At 42.7% G+C, this 17,826-nt stretch overlaps 1 protein-coding gene across 2 annotated transcripts in view; it reads left to right on the top strand.

Moving 5' to 3' along the window:
• Positions 1 to 321: 321 nt before the first annotated feature.
• XPO5 (exportin 5) overlaps positions 322 to 17,826 on the top strand; it is a 42,813-nt gene continuing 25,308 nt past the window's right edge. The window contains exons 1-15 of one of the 2 annotated variants that reach the window (XM_032217078.1): positions 322 to 591; positions 3,314 to 3,435; positions 4,148 to 4,220; positions 9,526 to 9,663; positions 10,083 to 10,265; positions 11,054 to 11,080; positions 11,788 to 11,973; positions 12,406 to 12,482; positions 12,940 to 13,039; positions 14,050 to 14,133; positions 14,576 to 14,701; positions 14,958 to 15,048; positions 15,460 to 15,588; positions 15,945 to 16,060; positions 17,082 to 17,237. In XM_032217078.1, coding sequence (XP_032072969.1) covers positions 487 to 591; positions 3,314 to 3,435; positions 4,148 to 4,220; positions 9,526 to 9,663; positions 10,083 to 10,265; positions 11,054 to 11,080; positions 11,788 to 11,973; positions 12,406 to 12,482; positions 12,940 to 13,039; positions 14,050 to 14,133; positions 14,576 to 14,701; positions 14,958 to 15,048; positions 15,460 to 15,588; positions 15,945 to 16,060; positions 17,082 to 17,237 — 1,713 coding nt within the window. In that variant the 5' untranslated portion in view covers positions 322 to 486. The remainder of the gene's footprint in view (positions 592 to 3,313; positions 3,436 to 4,147; positions 4,221 to 9,525; positions 9,664 to 10,082; positions 10,266 to 11,053; positions 11,081 to 11,787; positions 11,974 to 12,405; positions 12,483 to 12,939; positions 13,040 to 14,049; positions 14,134 to 14,575; positions 14,702 to 14,957; positions 15,049 to 15,459; positions 15,589 to 15,944; positions 16,061 to 17,081; positions 17,238 to 17,826) is intronic. The other variant, XM_032217077.1, reaches the window with a different exon arrangement.

The following is a 17,826-nucleotide window of genomic DNA, read 5'->3' as shown; positions in this document are numbered from 1 at the left end:
TTATTATTCCAGTCCAGTCCCCCATGAAACTAAAAACTGAGACTCAACCTTGTCAAGCTTAGGTCCATTTAAAAAAAAAACAACTGGAAGTCGTTTCACCAATATGAATATACTTCTGAATATTCCCTGTTGCAGGTTGGGCTTTGTGGAATGACTTTCTCTGAAGAAAGAGAAAGTCCAATGTTTGGAGGGGGGGGTGGGGAGAGAGGAAACCCGAAAGAACCGAAGTCCCTCAAAGGAAAACGATGTATTCTACATTTCTAACTCTATACGCATACCATAGAGTTAGATCCAGCTTGTCCGGCCGCCGTTCAAGAAGAGATCAGCCGACCTCCTGCGCCTGCGCACTGTGACTTTTCTCTCCGTTGGACCCGGCACGCCGTTGCTTCTTGGCTTTCCCCCCGGTTGCTTGGTTGCCGTAGGCAACGGACCTCTCCCCCCCTCCCGTTCCCCCCTCCCCGCCGGAAGACCTTGCGTCCAGGCACAATGTCGTGGGACCCCGTGAACACGCTCTGCGAGCAGCTGGTGAAGGCGGTGACGGCGATGATGGACCCGGCCTCCACGCAGCGCTACCGTCTGGAGGCCCTCAAGGTATCGTGGCGGCAGCGGTTACGGGCGGGAACGCCCCTTTAGAGCATGCACGCAAACCAGCGGCCCGAAGTAAAGTGGGAGGGAAATGCATGGGCTCCGCTGGCCTTTTTCCCCGCTGCCGTTACCATTAACTCGCCTAGCCATCCTTTGGAGCAGGTCGTTCGGGGTGGAGAACGTGGGGACTCGCTCGCCTCGTCGGCTTGATTGATGCCTTCGGGCCCCCGACGCCCCTTGGGCAGCGCATCCCCCTCTCCCCCAGTCACGATCTGTTCTTCATGGGGCCGCTTATTCTGAGATCGAAGTACAGGGATGTAGTCCTCAACTTACGACCAGAACGGAGCCCAAAATGTGTGTTGCTAAGTGAAACAAGTGTTAAGGGAGCCTTGCTCCATTTTGCGAATTTTTTTTACTTAACAGCCCCGGTTGTTAAGTGAATCACTGCTGTGGTTAAATGGAGTAACCCGGATGTTAAGCGAATCCGGCTTGCGCCTTGACGTTGCCGGTCAAAAGGAGATCACAGGACTTCTGGACATTGCAACCATCGTAAATACAAGTCCGTTGCCGAGCATCTGAGTTTTGATCATGTGACCATGGGGATGCTGCAAGGGTTGTAAGTGTGAAAAGCGGTCATGAGCCCCCCTTTTTTCAGGGATGTTGTAACTTTGAACGGTCACTAAATGAACTGTTGTAAGTCGGGGACTACCTGTATTATTTTAAATCATTCCTACCACAGATAGTCCTCAACGATCACAATTGAGCCCAAAATGCCTGCTGTTAAGTGAGACATTAGTTAAGTGAATTTTAACCTTTCTTGCTACAGTTGTTAAATGAATCACTGAGGTTGATAAGTTAGTAACATGGTTGTTAAATGAATCTGGCTTCCCTGCTGACTTTGCTTGTCAGAAGGTTACAAAAGGGGATGACATGACCTTGGGATATAGAAATGGTCATAAGTGTGAACCAGTTGCCAAGCATCTGAGTTTTATATTAAGAGAACTTTTTTATTTTTTTTTCTTTAAAAAAAAAACAAACACAAATATGTCATCATTTGTCAATCATTAAGACATTGAAATACAATTTTTTTTGTTGTGTGTACCCCTCCCTCCCTCCACCCCCCCATCCCCCCTCCTCCTTCCCCCCCCCGACTTCCCAGAACCCGTACACGGTATGGATTTTTAACTAACACAGTCTAAAATCTATTGAGAAAAAAGAAATAAAGAAATTAATGACATTCTAGATTGAACTTAGCTTCTTCTTACTGAACTAACTTTTAACAGTTTAAATCATTTCTGATCTTAAGCATAGGCTAACTGGAATTTCTTAGTCCCGTATTTATTTTGTATATAGTCAATCCATTTTTTCCAGTCTCGTTTATATCTCTCATTTGAATGATCTTTGAGATATGCCGATATTTTAGCCATTTCAGCTAAGTTTGTTACTTTCAATGTCCATTCTTGGATTGTAGGCAAGTCTTCCTTCTTCCAATATTGCGCCACCAACAGTCTTGCTGCAGTTATCAGGTGCAGAATCAAATTGGTCTCTACCACTGTAAAGTCAGTACATATACCTAGTAAAAATAACTGAGGACTAAACTTTATCCTTCTTTTAAAAACATTTTGCATGACCAAGCATCTGAGTTTTGATCACATCATTGGGATGCTGCAGAAGTCGCAAGTGTGAAAAAAGGGTCATAAATCACTTTTTTCAGTGCCACTTTGAATGGTCATTAAATGAACTGTTGTAAATCGAGGACTACCTGTGTATTGTTTTGAAAACATGGGAAACAACCTACTTCTGTAAGGTTGACTGCTGGTTGAGCAGGCCAGATAGCTGCCTGTATGCGGTGGTATTCCAGGAATAAAAACTCTATGTTCTGTACCGTTTTTCTCAGACTCCCAGATATAGTGCTCTGCTGGCTGTGAAAGCATGAAGACAACATGTAGCAAATATGAAAGTTTTCAAGAAAGGACTAACAAAAATAGTGCTATGTCAACCATGAGGTGGGAAATCGACATTCCTCATGGAAGCAATATTTTTAATTGTCTCACTGAACATTGATGAAATAGATGGTCATGTTTGTGTTTGCAAGAAGTTTTCATCAAGCAGGTAGATTTAAAACACAGGAAGGCAAGGGGAAGGGAATATCAAAGCATGTGTTGGGCTACATTTTTAGATGTAATGAAGACAGAACCTTCAAAATAATCTGATATAGAAACTTGAGCTTGATAGAAGAAATCAACCATAACTATATATAGAAAGAAGTTTGGGACAAATTAATTTTAGTTAAAATATTGTAAACATTGAAAATTGACATTAAAAAATAGAAAACTAGAAAAAGTTAGCAATGAGCAAATATAATAGTATAGTTAGTGCTGAATAGTACCTATGTAACCTAGAAATTCTCAGGGAAATAGTCCAATAATTAAGAGGGGGAAAGTAATCCATTTTGATTCACAAATTAGAAAATTGAAAGGCAAGCCAGTCTTGCTATTATCCTGAAAGTTGTGTTCATAAGTGTGATACACATCACTTTTAGTTAATATGCTGTATAGTGCCATATCCTAAATTACATAAGTAGACTGTTTTCCATATTTTCAAAACAATATAGTGGGAATGATTTAAAATATTACTTTATCTCAGAATTTGGTTGGCCTTTTCATAATTACCTTGGTGGACAAATTATACACTTAAGCGCTTAAAATAAATTATTATTCCTTTTCAGTTTTGTGAAGAATTTAAAGAAAAAAGTCCAGTTTGTGTTCCTTGTGGATTGAAATTAGCAGAAAAATCCCAGACTGCAATTGTCAGGCATTTTGGTCTTCAGATCTTGGAGCATGTGGTGAAGTAAGAATTTTTAGTTCCAACAAGTGGTGTAATATTGCAAGTTCCCAGAGGTCCTTAGATTGATTTTATTAAGAAATTAGATTTGCATCAGTCTTATTATAATATAGCAATAGATGCAATTATATTATAATATAATTATAATAGTAGTATTACATGTGTACTTTATAACAAAGATGACCTGGTGACAGTTCATGCAAGGAATTCATATTCAGTATTTTGGTGTTAATGAAATAGCTTGCAGGCACTTGCCATAGGGCATAGTCCACTCCTCTCTCTGTAGTACTCACCCACCCTCCAGACTGCTTTTTACCACCTCCCACGCCCCCTAGGATTTGTGACTTCCAGATGGCTTTCCTATTGACTTTACTTGTGGGAAGGCAACAGGAAGTTACAGTTACATGAGATCCTTGCTGAACAACAACAATAGAGACTGCTAAGATTGCCATTACTAAGCAATGTGGTCACATGATACACTGTAACAGTTTATGACTGCATTGCTTACCAAGACCCAATTATTGTTGTTAAATGAGAACTGGCTTTGATTCTTTTAAAGGCTATCTATACTGCTTTTGCTTTGGTACGGGAAAGTTGAGCTGGATAGGACAACATGAGAACAGAATCTCTCTCTTATCCCTAACCCTAACCATGTTATGAAAGTTTACTTATTATTAACCAGAATAACAGATTTGATGTCTGTGTTTTTGGGGGTTAGATTTCGATGGAATACTATGGGTCGATTTGACAAAGTCTTTTTGAAGAACAAGGTCATGGAACTAATATCCAATGTAAGTCTCGCTTCTTCTTGAACTTAAGCTGCTAAATTTTATTTTAATGGTACAGTATTTTTCACAAAAATAAGATTCTAGTGTTTAAATCATTCTTTAGTTAAAGACCTTATAATTTGTTTTCTGGACAAAAGAGCTATTGTATTTATAGCTATTGTGATGAAAAGCTGCACTAGTCAGCTATTAAAGGTTTAGGTTTAGGTTTAGGTTTATTAGCATTTGTAGGCCGCCCTTTTCCCTGAGGGGACTCAGGGCGGCTCACAGAAAACCAGGGAGAGGGGAATACAATATTAAGACAACAACATATAATAAAAATAGTAAGCAACATTCATTCATCATTCGGGCGGGGTAGCAATTCTTATCCCCAGGCCTGACGGGCGAGCCAGTTCTTCAAGGCTATGCGGAAGGCCTGGACGGTGGAGAGGGTACGAATCTCCACGGGGAGCTCGTTCCAAAGGGTCGGGGCTACTGCTGAGAAGGCCCTCCTCCTTGTAGTTGCCAGCCGACACTGGCTGGCCGATGGAATGCGGAGGAGGCCTAATCTATGGGATCTTATAGGTCGTAGGGAGGTAATTGGCAGAAGGCGGTCTCTCAAGTATCCAGATCCACTGCCATGTAGGGCTTTATGGATGATTAATAGCACCTTGAAGCGCATCCGGAGATCGACAGGTAGCCAGCGCAGCTCGCGGAGGATAGGTGTTATGCGGGTGAATCGGGGGGCACCCGCAATCACTCGCGCGGCTGCGTTCTGCACTAGCTGAAGTCGCCGGATGCTCCTCAAGGGCAGCCCCATGTAGAGCACATTGCAGTATTCCAGCCTAGAGATCACAAGGGCCCGAGTGACTGTTGTGAGGGCCTCCCGGTCCAGGTAGGGTCGCAACTGGCGCACCAGGCGTACCTGGGCGAATGCCCCCCTGGTCACAGCCGTTAAATGGTGGTCGAATGACAGCTGTGGATCCAGGAGGACTCCCAAGTTGCGCACCCTCTCTGAGGGGTGTAGAATTTGACCCCCCAGCCTGAGTGTTGGAATGTTTGCCAAATCTTTGGGAGGGAAACACAACAGCCACTCGGTCTTTTCTGGGTTGAGCACAAGCTTGTTAACCCTCATCCAGTCCATAACGGCCTCAAGACCCCGGCCCATCACGTCAACCGCTTCATTGATTTGGCACGGGGCGGACAGATACAGTTGAGTATCGTCCGCATATTGATGGTATCTAATCCCGTGCCTGCGGATGATCTCTCCCAGCGGTTTCATGTAGATGTTGAATAGTAGGGGGGATAAGACCGAACCCTGCGGCACCCCATAATTTAGGGGCCTTGGGGACGATCTCTCCCCTCCCACTAACACCGACTGCGACCTGTCCGAGAGGTAGGAGGAGAACCACCGTAGCACGGTGCCTCCCACTCCCACCTCCCGCAGTCGTCGCAGAAGGATACCATGGTCGATGGTATCGAAAGCCGCTGAGAGGTCAAGGAGGACCAGGATGGAGGGATGTCCTTCATCTCTGGCTCTCCAAAGATCATCCATCAATGCGACCAACGCGGTTTCTGTGCTGTAACCGGGTCTGAAGCCTGACTGGAAGGGGTCTAGATAGTTTGCTTCCTCCAAGGACCGTTGGAGCTGGAAGGCCACCACCTTCTCAACAACCTTCCCCAAGAAGGGAAGGTTGGAGACCGGGCGATAACTATTGAGGACAGCTGGATCCAAGGATGGTTTCTTCAGGAGGGGTCTCACCACCGCCGCTTTCAGTGCGGCGGGGAAGTTCCCCTCCCGAAGGGAGGCGGTTACAACCGCCTGGATCCAGCCTCGTGTCACCTCACTGCAGTTAACAACCAGCCATGAGGGACACGGATCCAGAGCACAGGTGGAGGAACTTACAGCTCTCATGGCCTTGTCCACATCCCCGGGGGTAACGTCCTGAAACTCAACCCAGAGCTGTTCTACTTGATCCCCCTGTGCCTCGGCTGGAACTGCAGGTGTGGAGTCCAAGTCCGACCGAAACCGAGCAATTTTGTCCGCTAAGAATTGGGCATATTCTTCAGCTCTGCCCTGCAGGGGTTCCCCCGTCTCCCTTTTGTTCAACAGGGAGCGGGTTATCCTGAACAGGGCGGCTGGGCGGGACTCAGCGGATGCAACCAGGGTGGCTATGTGTGATCTTTTTGCTGACCTAAGTGCCCTAGTATATTCCCTGGTGCAGGTGGTTACCATTGCTCGGTTCGATTCGGACTTATCGGACCTCCAACGGTGCTCTAGGCATCTCCTCCGGCGCTTCATCTCCCGGAGCTCCTCAGTAAACCAAGGGGGTCTCCGGGATCCGCCGCCTCGGAGGAGCCGCAGTGGCGCAATCCGGTCGAGGGCCTCTGACGCTGCCAAGTGCCACGCAGCAGCCAGAGTCTCCACCGGACTGTGGGCGAAAGTGTCAGGAATAACCCCAAGCTCTGTCTGGAACCTTGATGGCTCCATAAGGCGCCTGGGGCGGAACCACCTGGTCGGTTCCTCCTCCCTACAGTGAGGGTTTGGCCTCCGGAAGTCGAGCCTCAGTAGGCAGTGGTCTGACCACGACAGGGGTATGATGTCGCTCCCCCTCAGACCAAGATCGTAAATCCACTGCTCCGAGAGAAATACAAGGTCAAGCATGTGTCCCGCTGAATGGGTTGGGCCTCGAATTACTTGGGTCAAGCCCATGGCTGTCATGGAAGCCATGAACTCCTGCGCCCCATCAGAGTTTTCACCGAGCGATGGCAAGTTAAAGTCCCCCAGGACCATCAGCCTAGGGAACTCAACTGCCAGCTCGGCTACCGACTCGAGGAGCGAGGGGAGGGCTGCTGCAACGCTGTTGGGAGGCAGGTACGTTAGCAGCAACCCCACTTGACCCTTGAGGTCCAACTTTAACAGCAAAGACTCACACCCGACAATCTCCGGAGCAGGGACCCTACGAGGAACTAACGACTCCCGGATGACGGCGGCCACACCCCCACCCCTTCCCTGGGCTCTCGGCTGATGCAGCACCTGAAATCCTTCTGGGCACAGCTCTACAAGGGGGACTCCTCCCTCTGGGCCCAGCCAGGTTTCAGTAATACATGCCAGGTCTGCCCTCTCGTCTAAAATTAAGTCCCGGACGAGAGGAGCTTTATGGACAACAGACCTGGCATTTAGCGACAACAGCCTGAGACCAGGGTCCTGACTACTTACGCCATCTGGTCTCGGAGTGGGACTCCCAGGGCCGGAAGGAGGGATCTCTGTGATGTAGCGAACCCTCCTTCCCCGGTAATGGCCTGCCCTGAAGTCCCCGCCGTATCTGCCCCTCCCTGTTATGACCGCAATACCCTGACCCTCTCCCGTGTCTCTGGTCCCCTCAACCACCCCTATAGCCCCCGCAACTCCCGGCAGGTCCTCCGAATCACACATACTCATACACTCCCCCAAACAGTCCCCACGTAATAGTTAAAAAACACAAAATTTACAACAATATAATCATAAAAGTGGGACATTCATTCATCTCGTACGAACCTCATGCATAGCCCATACAAAGAAAGAAGAAAAAAAGATGAAAGAAAAGAGTGAAAGTTAAAATAGTTGCGCAATTGATTAAAAAGTTTTAAAATGCGAGTTCAGTTTGTTGCCATCAACTGTCCATCCACAGCCCAGACCACAGTTTCCTTCTGGGGATAGGCACCAGTAGTAATGATAGTAATAGTCAGGGCTAAGACAGACAGGCACACAGGGCCTAGGTCTATAGGTGTGGGAGATCTGATAAGCAGAGTCCGAGGCGGGAGGGAACCAGTGTTGGTAAAAAGGCAGCGTTGATGGAAAGAGCAGCGTCGAAGAATAAGGCAGCGTTGGTAAAGGAAACAATGCTGGAACAGGGGGTTATGTTGCTGGAAAGAGTAGTAACAGTACCAGTAGCAGCGTTGGTAGAAGGGACAGTATTGATAAGGGGAGCAATGTTGTTGAAAGCAATGGTATCGCTGTAAAGCTGAGTTCAATATGGAGGAGGGGGGGGCATCCGGAAAAGGCTCCAGCTACGGCACACCCAATCAGCCGCCCGCTTCGCCAAGGCCGGACCAAGCCCCCATTTGAAATCCCCAACTCTAAACAACGATGATGAATAATCAGCCCAGTCAGAGTTACCATAAATTCCCCAAGCTCTCCGAGCTGTCCACCAAGCTGTTCGCCAGGCTTCAGAGCTGGTAGAAAAGGGGCCGAAAGGCCCCGCCGTTGCTGAGGCCGCCGCGAAACGCCCTCAATCGTCTCCGCTCCCAGTGCCACCGTGAGACCGCTATACTCGCCGCCAAGGGTGCCCAGCCGCTGCCGAGGCCGCCGAAGCCGCCGCGGAACGCCCTCCGTCGCCTCCGCTCCCACCATGTCCATGCGGCCGCTGCCGCTGCGGCCGTTGCGCTCACCGGCAAGGTCTAAAGCCCGCGAACGGCCGCGGGAAAGGGACTGCAAAATGTTTGTAGTGCAATACTCAAAAGCAAGGAGTAAAGCTTGTCTGAACAATATTGTTCGGACATGTAGTAAAGCAGACAATACAGTATGAGATTGGACTTTTACATTTGTCTGGATATAAATTGTCTGTCGCATTTAATACAGAAATGATCAAAATATTGTTTTTCTCGTCCTACTTTATAAAATATTCCAAACTCTTAATAGTGTAGGATTCTGTTCTTACTTGATTTAATTTAAAGGGTTTTAAAAAAAATTATACTACCGTGTTTCCTCGAAAATAAGGGTCTTATTTTCTTTTGCCCCACGAAATAATGGCCTTGGGCTTATTATAGGGGGAGGGTTTATTGTTTTGGGGTTGCCAAGTAGCTGCTCCCTTACGAGCGGACTCCCGAAGAGCCGGGCACAGCCTCAGAGGCGAAGCAGCCATGAGGTGACCATACTCACGAGCAGCCGCCTGGCAAACCCCCTCTCCAGCCTAGGTCATTCACTGACCTAGGGGGTATTCCTAAGGTGCCAAGCCATGTGGCGCTCTTCCTCACCATGCCCTGGCCCAGCTCTCCCTGCAGGGCACCGCGGCGGCGGCGCTCCAAGCATAACTTCTCCTGCTTCCAAACTAACAAAACTCGGCTGCCGAGTCTTCGAGCAGCAGCCACTCTAGGAGTACGCTCTAAGGTTGTGGGCTGGTTGCTGGATGACTCTCTGTCCGTCACCGGCCCACAATTGGCAAGGCGTTAGTTTCAGGACAGGTCGTATTTTTGGGGAAACACGGTATATTTCTAAAAATAGGTCTGTGAGTATTGAATAATATAGTAGTCCTATCTTCCATTTTGTAATGTTTCAGTTTTTGATTAACAGGGTACCCAGAATATTTTAGAAGAAGAAAGTCACATTAAGGATGTTCTCTCTCGCATTGTGGTAGAGATGATCAAACGTGAATGGCCACAGCACTGGCCTGATTTGCTGAAGGAACTGGACACGCTGTCTGAAGAAGGGGTAGGGCATCTCACAGTGATATTACTATACCCTTTTTGGACTTGTTTTTGTAGGTCAGATTGGCCACCCCTACAGGGCATGAATATAATTTTATGATTTTCAGAAAGATCATGTCAAATAAATTTGTAAAAGGGAAAATATAATAAAAATATAGATTTGTGAGAACATCAGCCTTGTAAAATATATATCCCATTTCTAATATTAATTTTTGTTATCCTTTAATAATGATGGTCATAGTATAGGTTGGGAATGGCATGGAGGCTTCAATCCTGTTCTAGGGGATAATTTTATTTGAGTTTATTGCACCTGATTATGTGCACAATCCTTTAGTATAATCTATAAGTGACCTTCTGAAAATTAAATGTTATTCCGAAGACAATGGGAATTGTTTCCTTAGTTTGTTTTGCTTTTCACTCTAGGAAACCCAGACAGAGTTAGTGATGTTCATACTTCTGCGCCTGGCAGAGGACGTGGTTACTTTCCAGACATTGCCAGTTCAAAGACGACGGGATATCCAGCAAACTCTTTCCCAAAATATGGAGAAAATTTTTAGTTTCTTGCTAAATGCACTACAGCAAAATGTTAATAAATACAGATGTGCGGTAAGAACATACCATTAGTTAGTAAGAGCTACATAGTCCCACATTTCAAGAATGGCAAAAATATGACATCATTGATAATGGTTGAATTGTGATGTGAAGTAGAGTAAAAAGAAATTGATCCTTGTGTCAGAAAGCATCACCTAGCCTTTGAAGAAAGAAATGGATTTATAAAGACTCAATGATTATTTAAAAATCCACAGAGACCATTCTTTCATGTGTAGCTTATTGCTTTTATTTTATCTTTTAAAATAAATCCTGCAATAAATCAGTAAATGTTGAAAATTGGACCTTATGTACAAAAAGGGATGGACTAGCCTTAATTCTTGGCATGTTTAGAATGAGAAGAAGTTGAATATTTTTCTTGGTTTATCATTTATGGATTGCTCACAGCAATTTATCATTTTGTAGAAGAACAATGAGTAATTTGATTATTTATGCACTCTTACCACATGTTGGCTTTATGGAACTCTTTCATAGCACTATGTTTATCTTGCCAATCATGGAATTGTTTTTCTCACATATTACTGCATGAAAAACGAGCAAAGTAATACTTAACTTTCATTTATAGAACTGCAGATTCTGACAGAATTGCTGTTGAACCCTCAGAAGATAATTAACCTTGTTGACATTTGTCCATCTCATTTAAATATGCATTTGATTGCTAAAATTGGAAATACAGCTTTGTAAATATCCTGTGATTGTCTCCTATAAAAAGAGAATTAGGAGGTAATGTAATACCAAGAAACCATACTATGTTTCATAAATCATTCACTTTTTTTTCTTTTCAGAAAATTGATGCAGCTCAAGAATCAAAAGTAAGTGAAACCAGGATTAATAAATACAAACATTTATCATGGTCATAATGCTTAGGATATAGTCATTCTTTTCCAAACATCTATTACCATTAATGCTAATATTCTTTTTTCATTGTTTTGTTGATTAAATCTCCTCTTGATAAATTCATATTACATATGATAGAATATAAGGGACAGTGTTCATCAGAGTTCATAATATTGCTTGGATACTGCTCCCACTGTATTTCCCCATGTAGAGCAGAATAGGTTATTTTTGGTAACCATGGACCACAATTAACATTTTGGAGAGATACTGAAGGTTGCAAAGAGAGTAATGCACCATACATGTGGATGTGATAGAATAGGGGAAGATCATTTTAATGGTAATTTGCCTATTTTAGGATTTAGAGTAATGTTTCCTGTACTCCCCATTTCAGAAAGGCAGAAAACCATAATTACATTTCTCATCAATCAGAGGTGGGTTCCAGAAGCAACAAAAAGAAAGGTCAAGTCTGTGGGTTGGCCAGCCTGATTTCCAGCATCTAAAGAATATTTTCAGATTGCCTGAGGACTACTTTCACAGGAGCAAAAACATTAAATGTCAACAAGAGGGAAATGCATTTAACATTTTCACTGTGATTTAGCAATAGGATTAAGACTTAAATTAGATGACATGTCAATAGTTGGGTGATTCTGTAGACTCTTGTTGCTTCCCCTCCCCCCTCTAGGCACAAGCAAATTGTCGAGTAGGAATTGCAGCACTCAATACTCTGGCTGGTTATATTGACTGGGTGGCTATGAATCATATCACAGCAGATAACTGCAAGCTATTGGAGATGCTCTGCTTGCTTTTGAATGAACCAGAGCTTCAAATAGGAGCAGCAGAATGCCTCTTGATTGTGGTCAGCAGAAAGGTGAGTTTTTTCTGTCTTCTTCATAAGCATGTTTTGGGCATATACACTACATTACAAGATCGTCCAATGGAAAGCTGTAAAGTCCTTTCTTATTTATTATGAATATCCTCCTATTTGGTATTTTGAACTATCCCTCTGGCAGTTAGGGTAGAAGCTAGTCATTGAAGAGAATTTCTCCAAAACTATTATCAATGTCCTGTTTCCAATCTTTGAGTGCTGGATGAGTTCACTACTTCAATTTAATTTACTGTTATTTATTGATTGAACCATTCCTAACATTTTAAATGACGAAAAGGCAGAATATTGAATTACATGTTCTGCTTTGAACAATCACTGTGAGAAGAAAACATTCAGTGTAATAATGCTAGCTAATACACTTCCAGTGGGTAATATTGTTTCTGAATAACGTGATGAAAAGTGTATGTATTTTAGGGAAAACTGGAGGACCGCAAGCCCTTAATGGTTTTGTTTGGGGATGTTGCCATGCACTATATTCTCTCTGCTGCCCAGTAAGTACTATTCTCTGCTGTTGTAAATGCATGAATGATTATGTGCTATCAAATAATTGTTGAATCATAGTGATTTTCTCAACAAGGATCTGTCCCTAACTTGGGGTTTTAAGTCTTCCAACAATAATGGATGGAAGATATCAAATTACACACCAGTAAAATCAATTTTGTCAACAGGCCCCAATTAATTGGGGGGGGGGGGGGTTAGGCATGGAAATTAAGCAGGGTTCGGTCTGATTATTATTGGAAGGGAAAATAGGAGAATAGAATAGATTGGGAAGTCAAAAACATATCCTAGAACAATATAATGGCAAATGTATGAATGTATCAATGAAATCATGAGGTGTCAGCTTGAAATTTTACATATTTCTTTATAAACAGTGTTATCTCATGTGTAAATGGTTCTTAATTATGTGGTAGAACCTACATCACTCCTGCTTTTTTCTTTACTTTCCAGAACTGCAGATGGAGAAGGTTTGGTAGAAAAACAATATGTTTTCTTGAAGAGACTTTGCCAAGTATTATGTTCTTTGGGTAGCCAGCTGTGTGCATTAGTGGTGAGTGGTAATAACAAAAATTATCTCTTTTTGCTTCTTCTTACCAAACAGCCTGGTTTTCAAAAGATAATTGCTTTTTTGCCCAGTTTGGGAATGGTGTGGACTGGATGTTGGCAAACCGTGACTCCTGAGCCGCATGCGGCTCTTTTACCTCTTTCCTGCAGCTTCCTGTCACTCCACCTGTACTTATATTTTTCAGCAGTTTCGACTGATCTCACCACTGGCTGGGCCCGCCTGTCTCCCCTCCCCTCCCAGTCACTATTTTGCCTGATCTGAGAAGAGAAGAGACTTGCTCTTGGTCCCTATCACTCATCTTGTTGCTAGGAGCGAGTGGGGCAGGGTCGCATTGTGGATCCGCGTCATAAGGGAGGGGACCTATCTCACCCATTGTGAAGGGTGCTAAATTTTGCTGTGCTGCACAAGGCACTGCAAGAGCGCCTCATGACCTGCCTGACACCTCATGGCCTCTGCCACATGACCTATCCACTGCCCTGCACAGCACAATAAAATTTAGTATGTATCCCCAAATGTCCAAGGCACGCCCAGCACCAACAAAGGCTGGAAGTAGCTGCCCGCCATTTCCTGCTTTAGTCTGTTGGGCAGCGAGACCCCTGGATGAGATGCCAGAGAATCAGAATCGGAGAGGGAGGGAGAGTGGGAGGGAGGGAGAGACAGCCACTTGGAAACTGCCAAAAATTTATTGCATATTCTCAGTCTCCTAAGTCTGTGACAATCCCAGCACCTCTGGGAATTCCAATTTTAATGCATCCAGAGGAATCAGGTCTTGTATCTTCCCCTGTACTAAAGATTTGTTCTCTCTGCTTTAAAAAAAAAAGGGAAGTGAGCAAAAAAGGGAAATGCTGCTCTTAATTGTATGGTTGAACACTCCAGACTTGAGTCTCCTGTCCACAGAAAGTTTCATGCCAGCAAAAAGCTTTTCTGCTGGTAACATCCTTGTCATCTAAATCATGTTTGGGTCCAAATTCATATTGCTATTCTTCTCTTAACAGGGTCCTGATTCTGATGTAGAAATACCTGTCAACTTGGGAAAATATCTTGAGTCATTTCTAGCTTTCACAACCCATCCCAGTCAGGTAAATAGATAGGGCTGAAGAGAAATAATTTCCAGTACTTAAATATAAAGATTAGTCATATGTGGTATGTATTTGTGATGACCTTATGGATTACAAATATTTTAAAATGAATTCATTATTCCTTTCTGAGATGAAGAAAGGCTTCTTAAGCCAAAGTTACCATAGTCAAATACAACTGCATTAGTCTGTTTATTCAATTATAATATATTTGACATTTGGCCTTTCTTTTCTGAAGATCTAGAAAATGTTGTAGCATGTGATTGTCTGGTGCCTTGCACTACTAATATCTACCTTGTAATTGAAAGTGACTATGTAGTTTAAGTAATATTTTTGGTGGAGTTTTTTTAGCAGATGCAAAAGAAATTATGTAGATTACATAGCTGTTCTAGTTTTATGATAGTAATGTCTATCTAATAGATCCTTTAACTTTTTATTTTCCTAGTTCTTACGTTCTTCTACCCAGATCACATGGGGTGCTCTTTTTCGTCATGAAGTCCTGTCGCGTGATCCTGTGTTGTTGGCTATTATCCCAAGTTATCTGCGGGCATGCATGACTAATCTAGTGAAGGTATGTTAAGAGTGTAATAAGATGTAAATATGAATGTTTGAAAAAAGAATAAGTTTTCAAACTGAGTCATCTATTTTCTGAACCTCTTTCCTAGCAAGCTACCTCTAATATGACTGGATGACAGAAGAATCCTTTCCATTCAGTAAAATATGTTCCATCTCCATTAATCTGTTTTAAGATCATTCTCTAAAGTCTTTATTTTACAATATATGTGTATAATGTTTTTACCTCTCATCTCATCCTTCTCTTTTTATAGTTGGGGTTTCCTTCAAAGACAGAATGCCCTAGTTGTGAATATTCTCGTTTTGATTTTGACAGTGATGAAGACTTCAATTGCTTCTTCAATTGTAAGTTGTTGTTTCAGCAAAACCCAACTAAAAGATTTTCAATTTATTTTGATTTTAACAGCATTAATAGAATTTCATTCTTTCAGAGCAGAAAGCCATTGCAAAGTTCTGTTACATTTTCTATTTAAATTTTCCTTTGAAAGTAGATATTTTCAAGTATAGCTGAAAAAAATGTTTGAAGAAAGAATGAGTGTTCCTCCAGTCTATCCAATTTAATATTATCTATGGGCTTTTGTTTCACCAGCAGCATGGAATTTGCCAGAAACTGAGAGCAATCTATAAAACCATTCAAACAGTTTATTTTTGCAGGACAAACACTTCAAATTTCAGATTTTATATCCAAGTTGCTTACATGAGTAATTCTCAGTTATGGTAGCTGCAAGTCAGACTTTTATTGTTTTTCTTTGCCAGCTTTCCGTGCACAACAGGGAGACGTGATAAGGATGGCATGTCGGCTAGATCCTCACACTGGCTTCCAGATGGCTGGAGAATGGCTGAAATACCAATTGTCCCTTCCTCTGGATACTGAAACTGCAAATTGTAAGTTTCTTTAACAGGAGGGGAAAATGCTCAGTATTCAATAGTGATGCACAACATAGTTTTGTTTGCTTTGCTCTAGCAGTTTCTCTTAATTGTTCCAAGTTAGACTTTCCATTTAGATGGGGATACTTGAAACATGATGATCATTCAGTGTTTGATTAAAATCCATACATTTCTCCAATTAATCATAATGTCATAATTACAGCTTTTTATAGTGAAAGCAGTTTTCCAGCAAAACCTATTTTTATTGTAACTGCATTCATTGTGACATTTTTTATGACAATCAGTTCTTGTTAAAAGCAGAGTCTGATACTGTGAATGTTCTCAAGTTTTCTTAACTTTGTCTTCCTTGATAGCTAAAAGAAATAAAAGATCCTACTCCATTTTTTCTCCTTCCTTTGTGCATTGGGATGCTATGACCTTTTTCTTAGAAAGCATCGTTAGCCCGATGTTCCGAACCCTGGATAAAGAAGTACGTGCCCAAATTTTTGTCTTCTTTCAGTTATCCTTGACACAATGTGACTATATTGTCTCTTGATAAACATTCTGGGGAATACAAGCCTTTTAATTATATTTAGGTTATATTATTTGTAACATTTTCCATGGGAAAATTTTAATTTTAAAATATTTAAAGCTTGTTGTGCTAATGACATTGTGAAGTCCTTGGTTTCTCTGAGCTTGGTTGTTTGCTTGTAGACATCATCAGGGATAGTTAACGTTGGCTTTGTTCCCTATTTATATACAGAAGCTTGACTTGCCAGTGTTGCTGGGCATGGGGCTTCCCCCCCTCCCTTGGTAATTCCTTAATTAGGGCATTGTTTTCTGCTTAATTGTTTTTCGGGTGTTAATCCCTGCTTATCTGGGTGTTGGTTGCTGGAAAAGATGTGTTCGTTTTGTTTCCCTTTTAGCCTTTTTATTGAATGGTGCCTAAATGTGGTTTATCTCTATGTCTCTACTGATGACTTAGTCATGTGATGACCTGTCTGTATCCTTTGATAGCTTAGATATATAGAGATAAACCAACAAGAGTTAATCCCAGTAAACAGGAATTAATACCAGAAAAACAATGCACTACACCAGACCTTCACTTATCCTTGCACACCTTCCTCAGACCCCACCAAAAGCCTTACACCACACTGGATCCTTGCATCTTCTCCCCTGATCCACAGCAGCCTCTGAAATCTTTTCTACTCTCTTATCATGCCACATCAGACTTCATGTACCCATCTCTATCCTCCCTCTATCTTTTTGTGCCTCCCAGAGCCTCATTACATAGATATAGCCAACAAATGAACTTTTGTGTGTTTTGAAGAATTCTGGGTGCCTTAGATTTTAAGGCTTAAATCTTAACAGCTGTGTAAGGCACCTCTACTTTCTGTTAAAACTGTCCAGTTAGAATTAGTCAGACCTGTGAGTTTTTTCTGACAAATTAATACTGATATTGTATGAAGCAAAAAGATGCATGATCACTGTCCATTTTCTTCCTATTCCAGAAAATCCCAGTTTCTCAAGGCATAGAACTATTGCAATGTGTCCTTGGCTTTGAAACAAAAGACCCCCTGATTCTGTCCTGCATCCTTTCTAATGTCTCAGCACTCTTTCCATTTGTTACGTACAGACCAGAATACCTGCCAGAAGTTATTGTTAAGGTAAATGTTTTCTATTACAGTCAGTAAACATTGGGTTAACTTATAATATGGGACTCAATTTCATTTGTGGGTGCATAACTTTAAATATACAATTTCTTGGGTAATAAAGAAGTAGCTATTTTAATTCTAGACGTAGACCATGTTCCATACGACACATTTATGTTTTTCAGCATTCTAGGATAGGGAAAGGGGTTTTTGAATATATACTGGAGAACTGAAAAGGAAAGAATCCCTGTAGCCAATGTTGTAATTGACTGATTATTTTATCTGAGGTTCAAGTCCAGGTGCTGGTTTTTAAATGGTAGTGTTCATATTTGATTTACAGTACATGACTGATTTTCCCAATGTGTTCCTGTGTCCTGCCACAGGCACAGAGAGGAACTTTGTATGCTTAATGACATATGAAATTGTTTAATGACTGCAACAGGAGGTGCTGGAATTGCAATGAGTGCAGCAGAATTAATATCTGCAGATATTAATTCTGCTACACTTAAGAGTGTAAGGGGGCCGTGGTGGCTCATGTGGTAAGACGCTGAGCTAGCGCTCCACTGAGTTCGGCAGCTCGGCGGCTCAATTCCCATGAGCGAAT

The sequence above is a fragment of the Thamnophis elegans genome, chromosome 4 (genome assembly GCF_009769535.1).
Source record: "Thamnophis elegans isolate rThaEle1 chromosome 4, rThaEle1.pri, whole genome shotgun sequence".
NCBI lineage: Eukaryota > Metazoa > Chordata > Lepidosauria > Squamata > Colubridae > Thamnophis > Thamnophis elegans.
Note: the sequence above shows the minus strand (reverse complement) of the source record. Positions and strands in the feature narration are given on the sequence as shown.